Source organism: Falco naumanni, chromosome 1 (assembly GCF_017639655.2).
Source record: "Falco naumanni isolate bFalNau1 chromosome 1, bFalNau1.pat, whole genome shotgun sequence".
NCBI lineage: Eukaryota > Metazoa > Chordata > Aves > Falconiformes > Falconidae > Falco > Falco naumanni.
The window spans coordinates 98239153-98257526 of record NC_054054.1 but is presented as its reverse complement, the minus strand read 5'-3'; the positions used below and the strand labels follow the sequence as shown (position 1 = coordinate 98257526).

The 18374-nt window shown below is 37.4% G+C and overlaps 1 protein-coding gene across 2 annotated transcripts in view; it reads right to left on the bottom strand.

The window, feature by feature from the left end:
* GLT1D1 (glycosyltransferase 1 domain containing 1) overlaps window positions 1–18374 on the bottom strand; it is a 57783-nt gene that overhangs the window by 24880 nt on the left and 14529 nt on the right. The window contains exons 4-8 of one of the 2 annotated variants that reach the window (XM_040611516.1): window positions 16365–16416; window positions 11494–11530; window positions 10284–10340; window positions 4399–4455; window positions 546–641 (exon numbers count right to left, since the gene is read on the bottom strand). In XM_040611516.1, coding sequence (XP_040467450.1) covers window positions 546–641; window positions 4399–4455; window positions 10284–10340; window positions 11494–11530; window positions 16365–16416 — 299 coding nt within the window. The remainder of the gene's footprint in view (window positions 1–545; window positions 642–4398; window positions 4456–10283; window positions 10341–11493; window positions 11531–16364; window positions 16417–18374) is intronic. The other variant, XM_040611525.1, reaches the window with a different exon arrangement.

The following is an 18374-nucleotide window of genomic DNA, read 5'->3' as shown; positions in this document are numbered from 1 at the left end:
TTTAATAAACTACATTTGTTACTAAGTGTCACAAGAAATACCTGAGACTTTTACAGACACAAGCAGAACCTGCCAAAACATTCACATCTGAGAGGAGGAGAAAATTTCAGCCTTGTTTACAGTGTTGAGCCATAATGGTGGGTGGCAAAATTTGCTGGTATCTTCAACGATATTAATTAGCACACACGCAAATCAGTGTAACAGCCTCAGGACAGTAAGATAAAAAAGCTGTTTTGAAGTAGGTGAACTCTTCTTTTGTCTTCCATTAATATTGTATGTAATAGTAGAACAGGTTTTCCAGCAAGTAAAATAAATGCTGCTTTGATTTTAATGCTCTGTTATTCCCAGCAGACCGGCAAAGATGCAGTACCGAAGTAATGCATTGAACAGATCAGTGGTTACATAAGCATCTCCTTTTTTAAATGTAAATATATTATGAAGTTTTCTGCAGTGAATGAAACAGCTTATGCCAAACTTACAAGCATCAAAAGAAAGGCATCTGAATCCAGTGACAAAACAAGGGTATTCAAACAGCTGGTACTCACCTGAAAACACATCTACTAAATACAGAGGGTCTTTGACTCTTCGAAGCCCACATACCAAAAGAAACACATGTAAACTGCCTGTGTCTGTAGGAATGCCTGTAACACATAATTTTAAAAGTCTGAATGCAGATAAAAAAGCTGAACACGCCAAACTGTGTCATGAAAGAGCACATACAGTGGTAAAAGCAGCAATAGGGTGGATTCTGAAAAATCCTCACTATTGTCCCCTCTGTTTCTTGCTCTCGCATCAATCCTCAAACCAACACAGTGGAGAACATAACCGTGCACATCATTTAATGGGGCACAGGAGGTTACTTCCCGAGGCAGTGGCTGTACAGGATTTGGAGAAAAATCTGGTGGCCTGCATTCTTGAGCACCAGAAGTCAGCTTTGACTACTAGGCAACTACGCAAATCAGGGTGTTTCTCAGTATTTCCACCCATTAGAATAAATTTGCACCCACGCAATAACTCAACACCTATTTCAAGAATATCGTGAAGTTTAGTTAATCGATGGCTGTATGGATTAGAGCTCTTGATCTGACACTTTCTGTTATAAAAGATCAGGTAAACATCCCATGGTTATCTATCCCTAATATGTCAGCAATGCTACAGAAGAGTTAACTAGAAGCTCAATTATTGCAAAGCATTTATTTTAACCTTATTGCTAAGTAACACAAATGAAATAAAAAAAAATTGGGAAAAAATCTCAACATGGGAGTTTTTAACATTGAAAATCTCTCTTGCGAATACACAGCAACAACCCATAAAACTAATTTTGTAGGCTACCTTAGAAAAAGAAGATCTGATGTATGACACTGCAGTTGCCATTGGCTTCTATGACAGCGCAGTTAATTCAGAATGTCGTTCTGGAGAAGGGTCACTATGTGACGTACTTTGGTAAAATGTGTTTATGATAAACCAACATAATTCACAAATTGCTGAATGAACACACATAACAACATAATTTAATAAACACTAGAGGAGCTGAAATGCTCTTACTTGATTTACTGTACTGAAAAAATCTGTTTGCTGTCCTTCACCTATTTGTTGAGCTCATGGCAAGGGTGGATGACATGTATTAGCTGACGCTAGGCAGTTCAACAAGGAGCAGCAGGCTCTTCAGCAGCAGGCTGTCTGTGGGACATTAACGCACGGGTCCTGTGCTGAGACTATGTCCCACAGCTACCAGGAGGGCCATGCCGCACAGTCAGAATGACTCGGTGGGATTTATGACTGACAGAGGAAGGCAGGACAGTTGTGGTGGCACAGTGACCTGCTGCTGCTGAGCTCCCTTCTCTGAAGCTGCCTCCTCCTCCTTTTCCCTTCCACTCTCCAACACTTGCAGAAACAACTCAGCTGCTTATACAGCATCACTGAATTGCTGCAATTCGTAATTTCAGATCACTCAAACTGGGGACCAGCTTACATTCACTCATGGCGTTGTATAACTTCAATATAACCCTTATAACAGGGTCTGCTCCAAGCCCTGGAAGAAATATGCCAGGAATAACTCCCCTCATGTCAAGGAACTGGATTAACATGAGCTCTGCATCCAACCTCTCTTTTGTGGGAGGGCGAGAATCAAAAGAGTGGTCATTCACTACATACTCAAGCACTATTGCTTTTAAAATAAAATCCACTTCAGGGACTTTTAAATGCTCCCTGTCACAGGGTTCATTACTGTTAGTTTCACTTAACCTAAACAGCTCAAGTTGTCAAGAGTAGCTGCAGCAGACACGATAAGTAACATTTTACTGGTTACTGAATGAAGAAATAATTTATAATTTGTAATACACAAACATTTGGACTGAAAAAGCCATTATTCTGGTGCAATGGGCCATTAATACTGTTTGTTTTTAAGACATGCAGCAGTTGTTTCAATTCATGACAAACTCACACAAAACAAATTACTAGAAGACATCAGCAAAATTCAGATTGCATTTTAACTATTCATGTAGCACAAATGTTCATTTTAAATTATGAAATCCCACCTATCGATGTTCAGCTCTGGGCATTTTGGAACACACCTGAAGCTACCGCTGATCAGTCAGACAGCAGTGAGAAACCAGGTCTGCTGTCACTGAGGCAGAATTATTGCACTCTTGATGTGACAGTACCCTAACCAACATTAACTGTGCTTGAAATAACTGCTTTGTTTTACTTCTTAACGTCTTTTTGTTTCTGTCTTACAGCTTTCTGTCTTTTTGATTCGATAAGGGTTTAGGGCGCTCCAAGGAACAGCCCCGTTCTGTGCGGTCCCGACTGCCGTTCTGCTCCCTGTCCAAAGGCCTTAACTCAAAAGAGAAATAAGCAACTGGCCACAGAGACAGTAATTCTGCTTTGTAATTTGCCATTCAGTTCCTGTGGCGTTTGAGTTTCTCTGGTCTTGAGTCTGAGACTCAACTGGTCTTGAGTTTCTCTCAAGAAACTCATCGATAACCATCTAATTATTTCACTACTGAGATTATGTAAAAAAATATCAATAGCCCACTTATTTGACCTTTATTATATGGAAAAGACATTCACAACCTTGATTTCTCACTGCAGACTATCCCCTCCATGCAATATTACAAAGCCCTACTTGTCTACCATGAAATTTTATGCACTTTTCTCTGAAACAGCAGATAATGGGGCACACTGGTCTACAGACTGGATCCTACATGGCATTTCGAAAAACTCATAGAAGGGCTAGCCGAAAAAGGATTTGCCTCTGCCATTTGATTTAGTGAAGTGAGAATCAACTGCAGTTTTATTTTATTTTATGCTGTTGATCTTAGCCTCACCTAATCCATTTTTACAGGCAGACTTCTCCCACGGAATCCAATTAGAAGCATATAAAGACATTCCTGAGAAGACTGCATTACCAGCACATCACTGCCACTCTTTAGTGCTAGGGGTTTACTCACTGGCTGTCTACTTCAGATCAAATTTCAGCAACACTTGTGTATCTTTTTAGCTTTCTGATCGTTCACTGAAAAAGGTTAAATCCACACATCAAGATAATGCCTGCATCAGTGTTTTCACACTTGTTGCTTTCTCAAGCCTTGCCAGCACTCCTGCTGTGGAAAAAAACCCCACAGAACAGTAGCCATTTGTACAAGAAAGCAATCATTTTAGTATGCTTTATCCTCACAAGAACACTGAAAAGGGGGAACATATCAAAAAGATAACTGCAATAGCTGTCTTTACCGGCTACTACCATCAGCTGGGTGAAACCTGGTATTTGAAAGAAGACATTTTTTTTTATCTTGAGTTTAAACAAGACTTGCATTATGTGAACATTTGCTATCATTCTGTCTTTCCCAGATAGGCTACTTAATCTGTAATAAGATGCTCCCACCTCATGTGATTCAGTTCTGAAATGGAAATACACCAGTATGGCACAATCAACTGATTTGCTCTTTTGATACATTCATTGTGTCACTATCTTGTTTGAATGACATGCAAACACCCAGATAACAAAAAAATACTTGTGCTTGTTTCCCCCCATTCTTGTTAGTGTTACAAAAGCAAAGATTTGAAACAGCACACTGTGCTTCATTATCTCTTAGCTCATGCATCCTCCTGTTTGCTTCACAAAGAAAAGAGAGAATGGAAAGATTTGTACCTAATCACTGGCAATAAAAAAAACCCAAAAACAACCAACACCACAACAAACCAGTCTGCACGGTATATGTTTTCCAGCCATTCTTCAGAACCACTATAACCTAAATGCAAGTCAAGTCTTCCCACTGTAACCGACGTCGCCTTCAGTGTCAAAAACTATTGCTCAATGTCAGTAAGATGCTCCTTTAAGCATGCTTTGTCAGTATTTGTCTGCAGCTGCAGTCTGATCTGTTACATCGGCTTTACCTATAACACCAGCCGCGCACCGGCCACAGCCGCTCCTGAGCCTGCTTAGCAGGTCACCTGTGGAGCAAGATGTGAGAGGTCAGAACAAGAACAGTGGTTGATAGGATTAGGAAAACTCATTCCCCTCATCAGCTAGATGGCATGCTGTCCTGGTACGCCACACAGGACCACGGGGACCACAGATGAACTGCAGGTGAACAGAAATGAGACAGACACAGTGAACCTGCCATGGAACTCCCCCAGTCATGCAACTCCTTTTTGATGAGGGAGCAGAGGCAGTATTATGCTGCTTAAAATTTAAACACAGCAAAGCACTAGCACTTAAAATGTCAGAGTGGAATGGCATGATCAAAAGGGTATCCAACTGCTGTGCCAGTGTGTTTGTTGATAGCACTGGAACCTAGCACATAACGTACTGGCTAATAGATGAAATGTGATTAATACTGAGGATTCATGTTCTGCAGCTGGCTATGATTCCAAGTCATAGCATGGCCTAGAGGAAGTGAGACAAATTACACTTCCATCTAGACTTACCCATCCATCTGCAAGCAGGTTTAATAATTGCTTGATATGAAGCAATAGCACTGGGTTTAACTCCCGGTAAACTGTTTGGAGATCTTCAGTTGCAAGACAGAATGAAAGAATGGAGTGGAAAATATTTTCATAATGCAGCACTGGAAATAAGCAGGTTATTATTTAAGATTTCATTGGCTCCTAGTTTGTTCTGTACCTGAAACTGTATAACTGTCACATCAATTCTTTTACTATTATGACACACTACAATAGTTCACACTTCGGCCTTTATAAAAATCTGTACTTAGATGCGAGGATAGCAAAACATGAAGAGAGGCAGCTAACACAAAATCCTACATCAATCCTGAAACATTAGTAAAGACATTGTTTTTCTAAGAAAGGCAAGAATAAGTAGAAGTGTTACCTAAACAGATTTTGAAAGAGCAGATTTATTTAGCTCCATCCCTCTAGGTACTAGCAGGAAAAAAATGTAATGATCATAGATGTACAGTAAAGATAAATACATTACTGCAAATCTTTAATCTTACTGAAAAGTTGCTGGCCTCTAAGTGAATGAGTAATATCAAGCATTAGCTTGCTGAGAGGTAAAGAAGCCATTTGAGAACATCTTAAGTAAGCAATTTTCTCACCACTTGTTCAAAAAAAGAAAATAAAAATACTATTCTTATTTAGAATTCTTTACTGTGCTTTTATAAGGTGTTTTCGAAATCTCTGGAGAGGAGAAAAATATAAAAAGGGAAAATGTGATTTTTTTTATTCAAAGTTATCATTTTGGCCCTGAACCAACAATCTCACAAAGCCTAAGTTCTTAAAATGTGTTCACTCCTTTATGACTTAAAATCCAATTTGTACTAGAAATTAAATATATTTTATCAAGTATATAAATATTGGACTTAGGGTTTATAATGTAGGATACAAAGATTGCCCAGTAATATAAAAAAACAGTCCACAGTCGAAACATTTCTTATTAATATTAGGTCAAGGATGATAAAATATTTTAAGATTAATTTTCCAACCCCTGAACGAACCTTTAGAGAACAATACTAAGTCCGTATTATTTGGGCTTAGTCATCCATTTTTGGTGTTGTTCAGAAACGAAATCTAAGCCATGACAAGATGGTGAGGGTGGGTAACCTTTCCGATCTTCCTTCCAGTCCACTTTGAACCACAGCAGGTCTTTCACTCCTCTTGAAAATTATTCATCTATCCATCTCCTATGCTCCTGAAAACATGAACTGATCTCTTACAAAAGGAAATCCATAGGTCTGCAAAGAGATTTCAGTCTTTAAAATGGTTATTTTATTTTCTTGAGTTTGAAACGTTAGACAAATATTTCCAACTCTGGCATTTAGTTTTGATACACTAAATCCTGCAATTTGTAGTTACTCAGTACATTCCCCTCCTTACACACAGCAGAAATACCATCCATTAGCTCTTTTAGTCTCTTAGCACCAATAGTTCGATTTTGTGTCTTTCACAAGTCAACTATTAAACACAAACTGCTCAGACCAGCCAAGTTTTCCTGTTTGTGTGACATGGTGGTGTCCTACTGCAGTACACCTTCAACATGCCATCCTTCTTTATCCTGACTCTGCAGTTCCTTTCACTGAAGTCATTGGTGACACCAAAATTTGACAATTATTAGCCCAACTAGGTCTTATTTCAGCAACATACTTAACAACCTGCAGATGTCAAATATTTATTACTGGTTAATGAAGTTGAGCTTTTATTTTACAAAATTATTTCTTTCTTCGAAATTAAGGGGAACTGGAGTTAAGAACTGTATTCAAAGTGTTTATACTGCTATTCACGTTCAATACTGAATAATTGCTGGAGTTGCTGATACGTTTGTAAAGACAACACAAGTTAAATGAACTTGTAACTTCCAAGGACAGGCTACTAATCCAGAAAAATTGGGATGCTAAATTCTCCAGCAATGCTCTTTTCCCCTGTTTCTCATTATTCCTAACAGATCAGACAACAAAAATGCTCTATGCTTTCAGATCTGTTGGGGAACACAGAACTGCTGCTATTGTATCATTTTTTCTACAGTCACCTGCACAAACTTTTACTATTTAATTTTTCTTATGTGGGTCTTTTTTTCCAGCATAGCTTCAGCAAAATAGAATGCCTCTGTAAACCCTGCCTGTGTCATGACAGGTTATGTAAACTTTTCAAGCTCTGAAAATAGCCATGCTATGAAGCAGAAATTATCTGAGAGTAAAAAAAAATCAAAACACAAAAGTACATTGTGTATATTTTTTGATAGTGCAAGAAGAATCTGATCCTATGATTTGATGTCACCTTCCAGGAAAGCAGTTTTTAGTCTTATCTGTTGCGCAAATGAGCTTTCTCAGGTCGTTAGTATAGACTTGGTTATCTACATCTTCTAATCACATGATGTCTATGTGTTTATTAGGATCTACATCTTCAAAGCTTCAGCCACTTTCCACTGAATTCAAAAGGAGCCTTTCATCATGGTATGATGACATCGGGTTTGTCTGTGATCTTAAGTAGCTATGCTCCACCCTTGAGCTAAATCGTTAGAGATCAGTCTCAGTTTTTGCATTTACTTAGACTGTCTTGTGATTTCCTGTCAAGCAATTTACAGCAAAAGCTTGAACTTCCAGGGTCTCTCCCAAGTCTATAGATAGGCATCTAATATTGATAAAAACCCTGATTATGTTGTATATAGATTCCTGTATTATAAGGTCAGGGAATGACATTTTGATCATGTGGTCTGACCTCCAGACTGACACTGGCTGTAATACTTTCCTAAACAGTCTGAGTTACTAAATATACCGAAAGCATTGTCTTCTTGAAGTCTGTGTGGAAATCTCCACTTGGTTCAGGTTTCTTGTTTAACTACTGTTACTTACAGTCTGTCATCCTACATAAGACAAACTGTGAAGCTGACTGTTCACCAGAATGCAAATTAACTTTAAAAAGCTCTTTTTTTGGTAGATTTAGCCAATAAATGTTTTAACAGCCAGCCACTGAAGATACTGCAGCTAGGAGCTAGCACACTAACACTACACAAATATCACCTCTGCAACTCTCAATTTTGCTGCTAAGACTATGAAAAAAATTCTAATTTCATGATTTTTGTACTGAGATTGTATTGCACCCATAATAACAACAACAAAAGACCTTTTACAGCACTGCTCCAGTTTGTATTAGGCAACTGCTGTTTATGGACAGATGGCTGGATGGATGCCCCATTCCTGGAAGGGTTCAAGGCCAGATCCTGGTCTAGTGGAAGGTGTCCCTTGGCAGGGGGGTTGGAACTTTCAGGTCCCTTCCAACTCAAACCATTCTGTGATTCTATGTTAGCAACCCAAACTATCAAATGAAACGCACAAACGAAAGGTACAAAAAGGTGGGATTCTTTAGCTTTTGGTTTAGTACCATTCACATTTCGGGGCTGGGGTGGGTGGAAGTCTCCCACAGTAAAATGTATTCCATGAATTCTGCCACTCACTTAAATCTACAATTAAATTATTTTTGCAGCTATTATACTACTTGAAGAGAATGTACTGGTGTTATATTTAACAAAAGTCAAATGTTAAGGCTTTTCTATAACTGACAAAAAATCAGTTCAAAGAATATTCATAAGAAGTCTGTTCCATGAAAAAACATCTTGAAATATTCTGAAGAGCCTATTTAATTTTAAAGAATAACTTGACAACGTATGGCCTGATCACCAAGGATGTTTAACACTGATGCCTCAAATGTATTATAATCTGCATTGCAGGGCACCTGCTGTTTCTTTACATTCAGTCCTGGGAATCCTGAATTTGACAAACGTTCAAGGATACTGAAACAGATGCAAGCAAGAGTTATCCGGAGAAATACTTGCCACAAAGATATGCTTTTAGATATAACATAGAACTTCATGAAAAAAGTCCTTGAATTAAAAAGAAAGATCATAAATGCTATGAGGTGAACAAGATTGGACAGCTTTATCTGCATAAAAGCTAGAGATCCTTTCAAGTGCACTTCATTGTGCAAGCCTATACTATCAAAATCATATTCTTCTGAGCAAAACTGCCTTCTGTTTTTGATAGTTTTCTACTAATTGCTCCAAGTTTAGTAGAATTTTAAATGCTGTGAAACTGCAAATCCCCAGAAAAGCGATTCAGTGGGAACTCCTAATTAGTCTGTGGTAAGTGCAAAGGTATGGCCAAAAAACCCGCCTCCGTGTGCAGTATTAAAAAAGTGGAAATTGTAGGCTGCCACCAGAGATGGACACAGAGACAAAACTGATAAGATAAATGAGATGAAACAGTCATAAAAACCAATACTGAATAATCTGATGCCAGCTTTCAAGTTATTATTTAAAAGGCACAGATGTTAGAGTCACATTTTAGTTTGCTGTTCATGTACATACTAAATTATTTTGCACTTTTGCATTAGTACACATTAGGCAAAAAACTGTCTCTAATATATTAGATGAAATGCACTTTAGGGGGAGCTTCCCCCCCTTCAATCTGTTGACTGCTCTTTTAATCATAAAACGCTTGGGCATGAGATCCAATCAACACTAAGGCTGCGCTAGCAAGTGACAAATCATCTCACTTCAGAAAATTATTAATCTTAGTGGCGCTGTGCTTGTGTGCTGTGATTTACTGAGAACAAAATAACCTCACAATGCTCAATTTAAAATTGGATACCAGTTTTGAATAATGGCACACATTTACTGATGTGATAAAGCAATTGACTAGTGAGGATTCATTTGTTACAGGGGAACAGCTGTACTATCAGAGATCAGATTGATGAATATAATATTGAAATATTTTTAGCACAGTAAAATGCCTACAAATTCTTCTTTTGGGGAAAGGCAGCTGGAGCAATTAAAGCATTGCCAAGATCAGGTGACTTTAAATTAGGTCATCTGCCTTACATGCCATTACTTTACCAGAAACAGTGACAGGCTCTATATCAAGGCCAAATAATAAAACATCAACACATTATTTCCCTTCTTCACCTCACCTGCTTTCCTGCAAAAGACGTCCATGGTTTCTATTGCACAGCTGTAAAGCACAGCATGCTCGGGTATTGCTGCTTCAGCCTAACTTACCCTCTAAGGGACACCGACCCACATGTCACAACCATTTTATCTTTTGGTGAAATTCAGCCCTGGACAGACCAGAAGTCTGGAGGCAGCCTGGGTAGTCACTAACCAGACTAATCTGATCTATATTCTGCCTGGATCGAATATTACAGTTTTCCGTTTTTCATATAATTAATTGTATTACATAATAAGTTATAATCTTTACATTATAAATTTCTTTCATCATTGACATCTACTAAGAATAAGCGTAGTGAATACAGAAAAAAGTGAGTTTTACCTGCATTCTGTAGAAATCTATACCAGTCAAATGTTTCACTGGGTGTAGTCTTAATTCCTGTGTCGAAAAGAAAGAGAAACATAACACATTTGATTCATCCCGTATTTGATTGCCCTAAGAAAAGAGTATTTTTGTCAAGCACACTGAATTCACATACAGCTGTTCCCATCTCAAGCTCTTCTCGTCCCAACCATATCAGGTTGTCTGCACAATCCTTCCACACCCACCAGACTGAAATTCAATTGAAAGTTCTGCACAATCACACGGTGTGTGAACTTCGTTAGCAACCCTGGGAATTCAGATCACTTACACCATGCTGAATTTGGCCTTTTAAAATCTACACACGAGGTAATATTATCTGAGCAAGCACATTTTTCCAAAACAGATACAAGTCAGCTAAGACTCAATCCTTAATGTAAAAGAAAGTAAATCCAATTTATATCAAAATTAAATATTAATCTAAACTGAACATCAATTTATTTGTTTTCCCTTATGTTAAAGACTAATTATTTTACTAATGGAACTATTTTATTAATGTATTTAATCTCTTAGTTAACTATTACCTCACAAAGGGCTTAAATATACACTAAATATGGGCTAAATAAACCTCACAATGAATTACTTCAACATAGCAGTTTTGAAAATAATTTTACTTCCTTTGAAAGTGAAATACATGCAACAGAATGAGGTTTGGAGTCTGCCGACAGTTATTTTTAGATAAATAAAATCAGGAGCTGTAGCTTAAGTAATCACATCTAAAATGCTGAGGTGGGCATTCCCTAGACTACTCACTTAAGTAATACACTTTGGATTAGATACTTGTTGGATGTCATTAATCTGGGAAGTCAAAGCATTTAAAGGAATTTGGAGTGTCAGAGAATAATCAGTCAGCATCAAAATTTCCATTTTGCATTGAAAGCTCAGTGTTTCCTTAGGTGTTACCTTACCTTTCAGATTCCTACTGTAACATCTGCAAAAACTTTTTTTAAAAGCACAAAATGAGTTGAAAATTTAGGCTAAGAGATTGAAGTACTGCCTCAATTAATGTCAACAGCAAAAACCTCAGTTTCTGTGGAGCCAAGACTTCAAACCCCATAGCCATTTAAGCAAAGTATTACTGGGTCAAAGAAGGTAGATACATAAACATACAAGTACTAAACACATGATTCAAATAAACCGAATGCCTTAATGGGTATTTCAAAACTCTCACCTTGAGTTTGGACATATATTTTCATTCTTGCATCTGGCTTTAAAGAAAAGGAGAAGAAAAGTAACTTTCGTGGTTCACCATAAAAGACCTGTTCAATCATAAAAAAACCCCAGACAATATAATAAAATGCACATTGGCATGATTTTGACTATTAAAAAATCAAAATGGACTATTAGAAAGATGCATTTAAGTAACATCAAAACCCGACAGCATGGTAAATTACATTCACTATGAGCACGTACTGCATCAATGAATTTCACATTGTCAGTTTTGCAATTAACACTATTACCAAGTTAGTACAAATGTATTTTTTAGTTTATGTATGTATTCTTTGTTACAATCATGAACTTGTTTATTGCATAGAGAATATATTTTCCTAGAATAGAAAGATTTTCCCCTACAGAACAGCCCTTGTGCCCAAAAAATTTTAGTCCTGAAAGAAAAATCATAGCTGGTTTCGAAACCACATTCTAAATTTATGTATAATAGAATTGTTACACACATCAGGCATGAAACAAACACCATTTACCTCTAACCTTTTAAAAAACTGCTGTCAAATATATCTAGACTTGTCCATACAGGAAAACTGGCCAGTAGTAGTAATTGCAGAATATTCTCAAATAAAAATTGCACAAGAAATTATTTTAAATTAGCTATAGTATAAAAGATAATTACTACACTACCAAAGTTATTCCTGAAGTGCTACTATGCTAGTTATTTAATTTAGGCTAGTAAATAAGTAAGTTGCTATTTAAATATCTTTCTATAACTCCAACAATGAATTTGTGAAATACATTTTTTTCACAAAAACGTCAAAATATTCATGGAATCTTTCCACACTGAACAAAACCCAAACCCAACACTCCTGCAAACAGAGTTTCTTGAGCAAAAAGTATTTGCAAAGCTTTGTGTTCAGCTAGTTCCTACTTGTTCTAAAAGCACTGGTTGCAATGCCTGTAGAGTCAGGTAAGGAAGGTGTTACTCAACTGGTGTAATCTCCAAGAGATTTGCTCAATATAACCATAAATGTTTCAGTTTGAAATTACATTCTTTCAAGAACTTCAGCTAATGCTATTGCTTAATTTAACATCATAGCATCAGGAAACTAACAACCTTCTTTAGAGCACCAGCCTTTGCTATCTTGAGCATAAATCCTGCCTCCTTTTGGGTGCCAATTTCATTGTGTAGGCACAGGCATAGCAGGCTGCAGCTCTCCCAATCACTGACTATTTGCCTGCCATAGCTCTTTCTAAAGTGCAGATGGAAAAAGGACTACGAGGTTGCCCCTCCAACCATTCCACTTTCAAATGGTGGAATATACTGGTGATACACCACTGAACTCATCAAGCTAAACACTGGTATACACATTTGCCTCTTAATGTGGAAAGTTGTTGGAATAACATAGCCAGAGTTAACCAAGGCAGAGCATCGTGCATGCCAGTGCATCATGTCAAGCTGCACTTTAGTCCTCCCTTCTCCTCTCCCACCCCACACCATCCTTAATAGATTCACCTGCAGGGCAATGACTTGAAGGCAGGAAGAGAACTTGTATTAGAAGACCAAGAATTAATGTAGAAACAAACTATTAAGCAATCAATTCCTGAACCAGTCAGCTCAGGAAATAAGAAGCCAAGGAACCAATTTATTTTTTTTTTTAACTTGCAAACATTTTGGTTTTCCCCTATCGCTCCTATGTGATTGCCCCTCCAGTCCACTGCCCAGTCATAAGTATTTTAGTTATTAAAAATGAACTGGTAAAAGAAATGGACAGAAAAGAGGTCATAAGAAAAGTGAATAGTCATCAGCAACATCCCTGCTGTTCACAGATGGGAAGGAGGTGGTTTCTGAGAATCAAGCATGAATTAACTAAGTCACAAAAACTATGTGAACAAGCAGTAAATCCACACATAAACTAAGAGACAACTAAGAATATTCTATGGACTTTATCTTCCAAAAGCTATATGAACGTTTGTGTTAAAAGCATTTAAAAATAAGAAAAAAATGGTTTAATAGGTTATTACTTACCTTTTCTTGATCCTTCTCTTACCTATGAATAAGTAGCATTTTAAATTATATTGGCTCTTCCAATCCTAAAAAAAGCCTTGCAAACAACGGAGACAGCATTGCAAGCTGGAGGCCAACCTTAGAATTTAAATTTTCAGTACAAGTGGGATAGCTGAAATTCATTGCTAGGACTTAGACGCAGCAAAACAGAAGGCGGAAAAAAGCAGATGGGGCAGAAAGCAGCTTAAGCCAGCCTTGCCTCCCCCGCTGAGATGCTGCACAGCTCTGCCTCAGACTCTGGTGGGTGAAGATAGGCTTTTAGTTCCCTAAACCCCCTAAGTTTCAAAAATAAGCTCAAGTTAGGTATCTGGTTTCATGCTCTGCTGCATCTCTAATGGCTTATGGTGAGTAAAGATAATCCTGCCAGGGCTTGGATCATCAAGGAGAAGGTAGCAGAAATACAATGTAACAGAGCATACAGATGTATTCACATTTTATAGATCAATTTTCCTGTTACTTTATTTTAAAGAGAGAGTCTTCAGGAGAATGGAAGAATAAAATTGAATGTTAATAAAACGATCTTAGGTAATTCTTATGCACCAGTTTTACACTACTGAAGTAAAACACTGTAAGCACAAGATCTTTTACAGCACTTCAAACTCACTTGGAATACAGATGATTACAAATGCTGTATTATGTATTTCATAATTAAAGATAATTTATCCAATGTAATAGAAAATACTTTTGCTGGAACACACAGCCCTTGAGCACAGTGCAATTGCTTACATGGTCATAATTTAAATTCTTAATTGACTGTAACTAATAAAGCACACAGAGGAATAATGACTTTCACATTACTGTGAGTTAATATGTACAAAGCGTTAATATTCTGTGACCTAGGTATGGAAAGATGTATCTATATTCTTCACTGTTTGAACATGAATGTGTGGCATTTGCTCTCACCCTTTACATGAAGATACATCTAGAAAAAGAACTCAAACCCCCAGCATTTAAGATACAGGTCAGCAGGTGGTATTTCAGTTTAGGACTTGACAGACTTGCCTCCAACTCCCTGTCTGCCCTAGACCTTCTCCAAAACACCGAGTGAGTCTCATAGGCCTGAAGCACAATGGTGTTTATGCAAAATCAATCAAAGTTCAGTACTAAAAAACATTTGAAGTGCTGATTTCAAAAGGATTTCAAAGTTCAAGTTTGTTTCTCCTCCTTATACTCTATTACTTTTGCATTTTTCTTGCATAAGATCTATTACAGGAGCTGTGCCCTCTCATGTTTACTACAATGAACTCCATTATGGGTAGCTATTAAAAACAAGTTATATTTGTAATGTAAAATCCAGATCCTATGTCTGCTCATGTATCCTTTTAATGCAAATAGATTAAAAAAAAATCAATTCATGCTGAAACAAAGTATTGAATATTAAATTGTTCTGTTGTGCAAGCTCCATTCTGATTATTTTTTTTTTTAGGTGAGGGTGTATTAATGATTATATTATAATGCAAATCAAAACTGGAAAGATACAAATCAGTTTCTACTTTTTGCATTTACTGTTCAGCTTCAGCTGATGTTTTACAAGATGAGGTGAGTGAAGCTAACAGCTCGCTGCAGCTGGAAGAGGGTGGTCCTGCCTTGCTCCTTCTGTCCCAGTGTGTTGCTCCTTACTGTCAGCCAAATTGTTCCTGCTTCCCCTTCACTGGATCTGGTGCTCACTGCAGTTCTCTATGATCCAGTACAAGTCCTTTTCCAGCTAACTTGTTGAGTAGCTAATCTTGCACAGAAAATCAGCTGTACTAACGAACTAGATTGGTGAGCCCTGCTACCTGGTGTGAAGTGTTTCACAGGTCACCAGTGCCGCCTGACACCATCCAAAAGCATTCCTTGTAGTCAAATGACTTGGCAGCTCTTCATGGTCTTCAGAAACCAGGATTGAGCATTGTTTACTTCAAGGATTTGTCTCAATTTTCTCCACTGGCAGTCTGCCATCAACTCAACCATGTAAGGGTGAAAACATTGACCCAGTCTATTTTCAAACAGGAGCATCAGATACTAAAAATAATCGCACTGAAGGTCTGAACTAGACTTGCAATACAGCAGATGCAAGGTACCTACTAAACGAAGAGAAAGAGAGCGAACCATTATTGCTTTCATTTCTTTGCTGGCTAAATGGTCCCCTTCAAATACATTGCCAAATGTATTTAAACACCATACCGTTGGAGGAAAATAATTTTATTCGGTATTTTTCCATATATCATTCAGCACAGTGTGTTTTGTTTTGTTTTGTTTTGAGAAGGAGATACGAGCTTAAAGTAAAGTAAGTGCTACTTGTGTGCTACATATCCCTCAAGGCCTGGTCAACATGGCTGTGTATCATATATTGCTGGGCTTAGCATAACTTCAATTTTACCTCTGCAGTTCACCTTAAGAAGTTCATTTTATTTCCAGTGTTGACAAAACAAGTATTTTCAAATTATTCTTCCAAATACTTTACTGTAAGCAAAGATGTTTAGTGGAATTTTGGCAACATGAAGTTTTTTAAATGATGCAAAAGAAACAATATATGCATCTGGCATCAGGAGAGACTTGATAACAGCAGCAATGATTAATTCTAAATGTTACAGAGAAGAACTTCCTAAATGGCTGTATACTCTTTTCAAATATTAAACAGCTTCTAAATGTTACATCTATTTGACCTGTTCAAGTACATAAATATGAAATTATTTCTCTGAAAGTAAAACAAGGAATAGAGAATATGAAGATTATTGCAATTCTCTAGCATTATTTAGAAAACATTTCAGGAGAATGCATAGTTGCTGATACTTTTAAGTGTCACCGTATTAATACAAACATACCCACTCCGCTGCTGCCAGTTCCTTCATTTTCACCGTGAAAGCCACTGCAAACCTAGTTAAACAGACAAAAATAGTTGGGATCACCTGCTAAAAGTGTTTAAACATAAACCTGGAAAAGTACTTCAGAAAAAACATTTCTAAAAACAAAGAGCAGAGGCTTATAAAAATTATTATGGATGGAAAGACAGAAAGCAGGTTTTCTATTTGTTTTGCCAGAAAATACTGGTTAAACAAACAGTATCTCTTTGGGCTTTACAGCTGGAGGCTCTTGGGGAGTTAAAGCGAGGACTTCTTACCAATTAATGGGAACATCTCCCAGTTTATCTCGATTAATATGTACTGCTGCAGTAGTGAGTGAGCATTTGCTGTTTCTAGATCACTGCAAGCTGCAACAGCCCTCCTCACAACCAGAAAGGTGGGTAAGAAAGGGCCTCAAGCCCAGTTAGTTTCATACCATTGTTGTTTGACAATACACAGTCCCACTGTTTGCAACTCATTGCAACAGAGTTTAATTCACACAAGCAGATGGATTTTTTCTAAACCTTTCTCCAATGTTCTGTGTTTATTTCTAAGTAGCAAAAGCTTTCAATGAGTAACAAACATCTGAGAGACCAAAACATTCTTCAGGAAAAATATCAGAATTAAGTACACGAAAAAAAAGAAAGATGACCCAGTGACTAGGCTTCAACTCTGGAATGTCACAGACCTGGGACGCTCAGCTCCATAGCTCTGAATGTTAGGCACGTGCAGTGGAGATGAAATCAGCAATGCTGAGTTGAGACACCTGATATTCCTTTATAATAAATGGTGAAGGTGCCCAGAAATGAGATTTACCACAGCCATCGTTTCAGGCAGAGACCGTTACACTAGCCAGACTTAATACTGACAGAAGCGCATTTTGATTGTTGTCTGGTTCAGACTTTTCTTTGTTAGGAGAAGGGAGTTTTAATGCAAGAACTGTAGAATAGCATACGAACACCATCTGCTCCTCCTCTGTGAAGTATATAAATCATAATGCCAAAGTAAGCAAACAAAAGTGTATTTGAATAATGTAATGGTTAGGATTTTCATCTGGGAGGTAGAAGAGAACTAACTCTATTCCCAAGTCTCTTCCCGCTTTTTCCCTTAAGGCTGTTTATAATGGCTCATCAGGACTTGTACTTCCACATAACAGGAAAGTTACGTCAGAGACCATTTAAAAGCAGCATTGATATAAACAGTTCTCATTTTTGGGTGTCCCATCACAAGAGGGACTTCAGCCACAGAAGTCTGATTTCTAAACATACTAGATAAACAAGTTATTCTTACTGGGCACTTGGTGTAATACCAAGAAGTCACATGAGATATTTTTATGGAGTCAGAGTTAATAAAGAATCCCTTTTCAGAAGAGGTCTTAAAAACATGCTGGGCTTTAATGTAGCTTTTAAGTTGTGATGAAATATAAGCACATGCTTTGACTTTCTTAAATGGAACGTTCGTGTTAACTGGAACCACAAACGGGATCATTTCTTAAGTCCATCAGTCCTTTGGCATAGAAATGTTTGAACATCTCCCTCATATGGGACATAATGTGTCTGCTCAGCAAAATTCCCTTTTTTAAATTGCTTTTAGAGATACTGAATGTAAAACAGAGGTTATCACATTACACATATGATTTGGTGGGGTTTTTTAATAGAATTAATGTAATCTTTCTGCCCTGAGCCAACCCTATGACATCTCAATGGTTAGAGATGAAGCACATTGCTAAGTCACAACCAGAACAGTGGTTTTCCACTAGAGACGTTATGTTATAATTTGAGGAGATGAAATCACAATCATTCATTAGAAGTCACATAAATGCTGAATTACAACTCCTACTTGAAACCTTATTCCCACACATTTGTTTTGTAGTATCTGCTTTATGGTACTACAATGAATTTCACATACACAACTTGACAGGTTTAAGGTTATTAAAGCCTTTGCAAATGCTTGTTTTGTCAAGTTGCACATGCTCCCTTTCCAGTTTTTGCA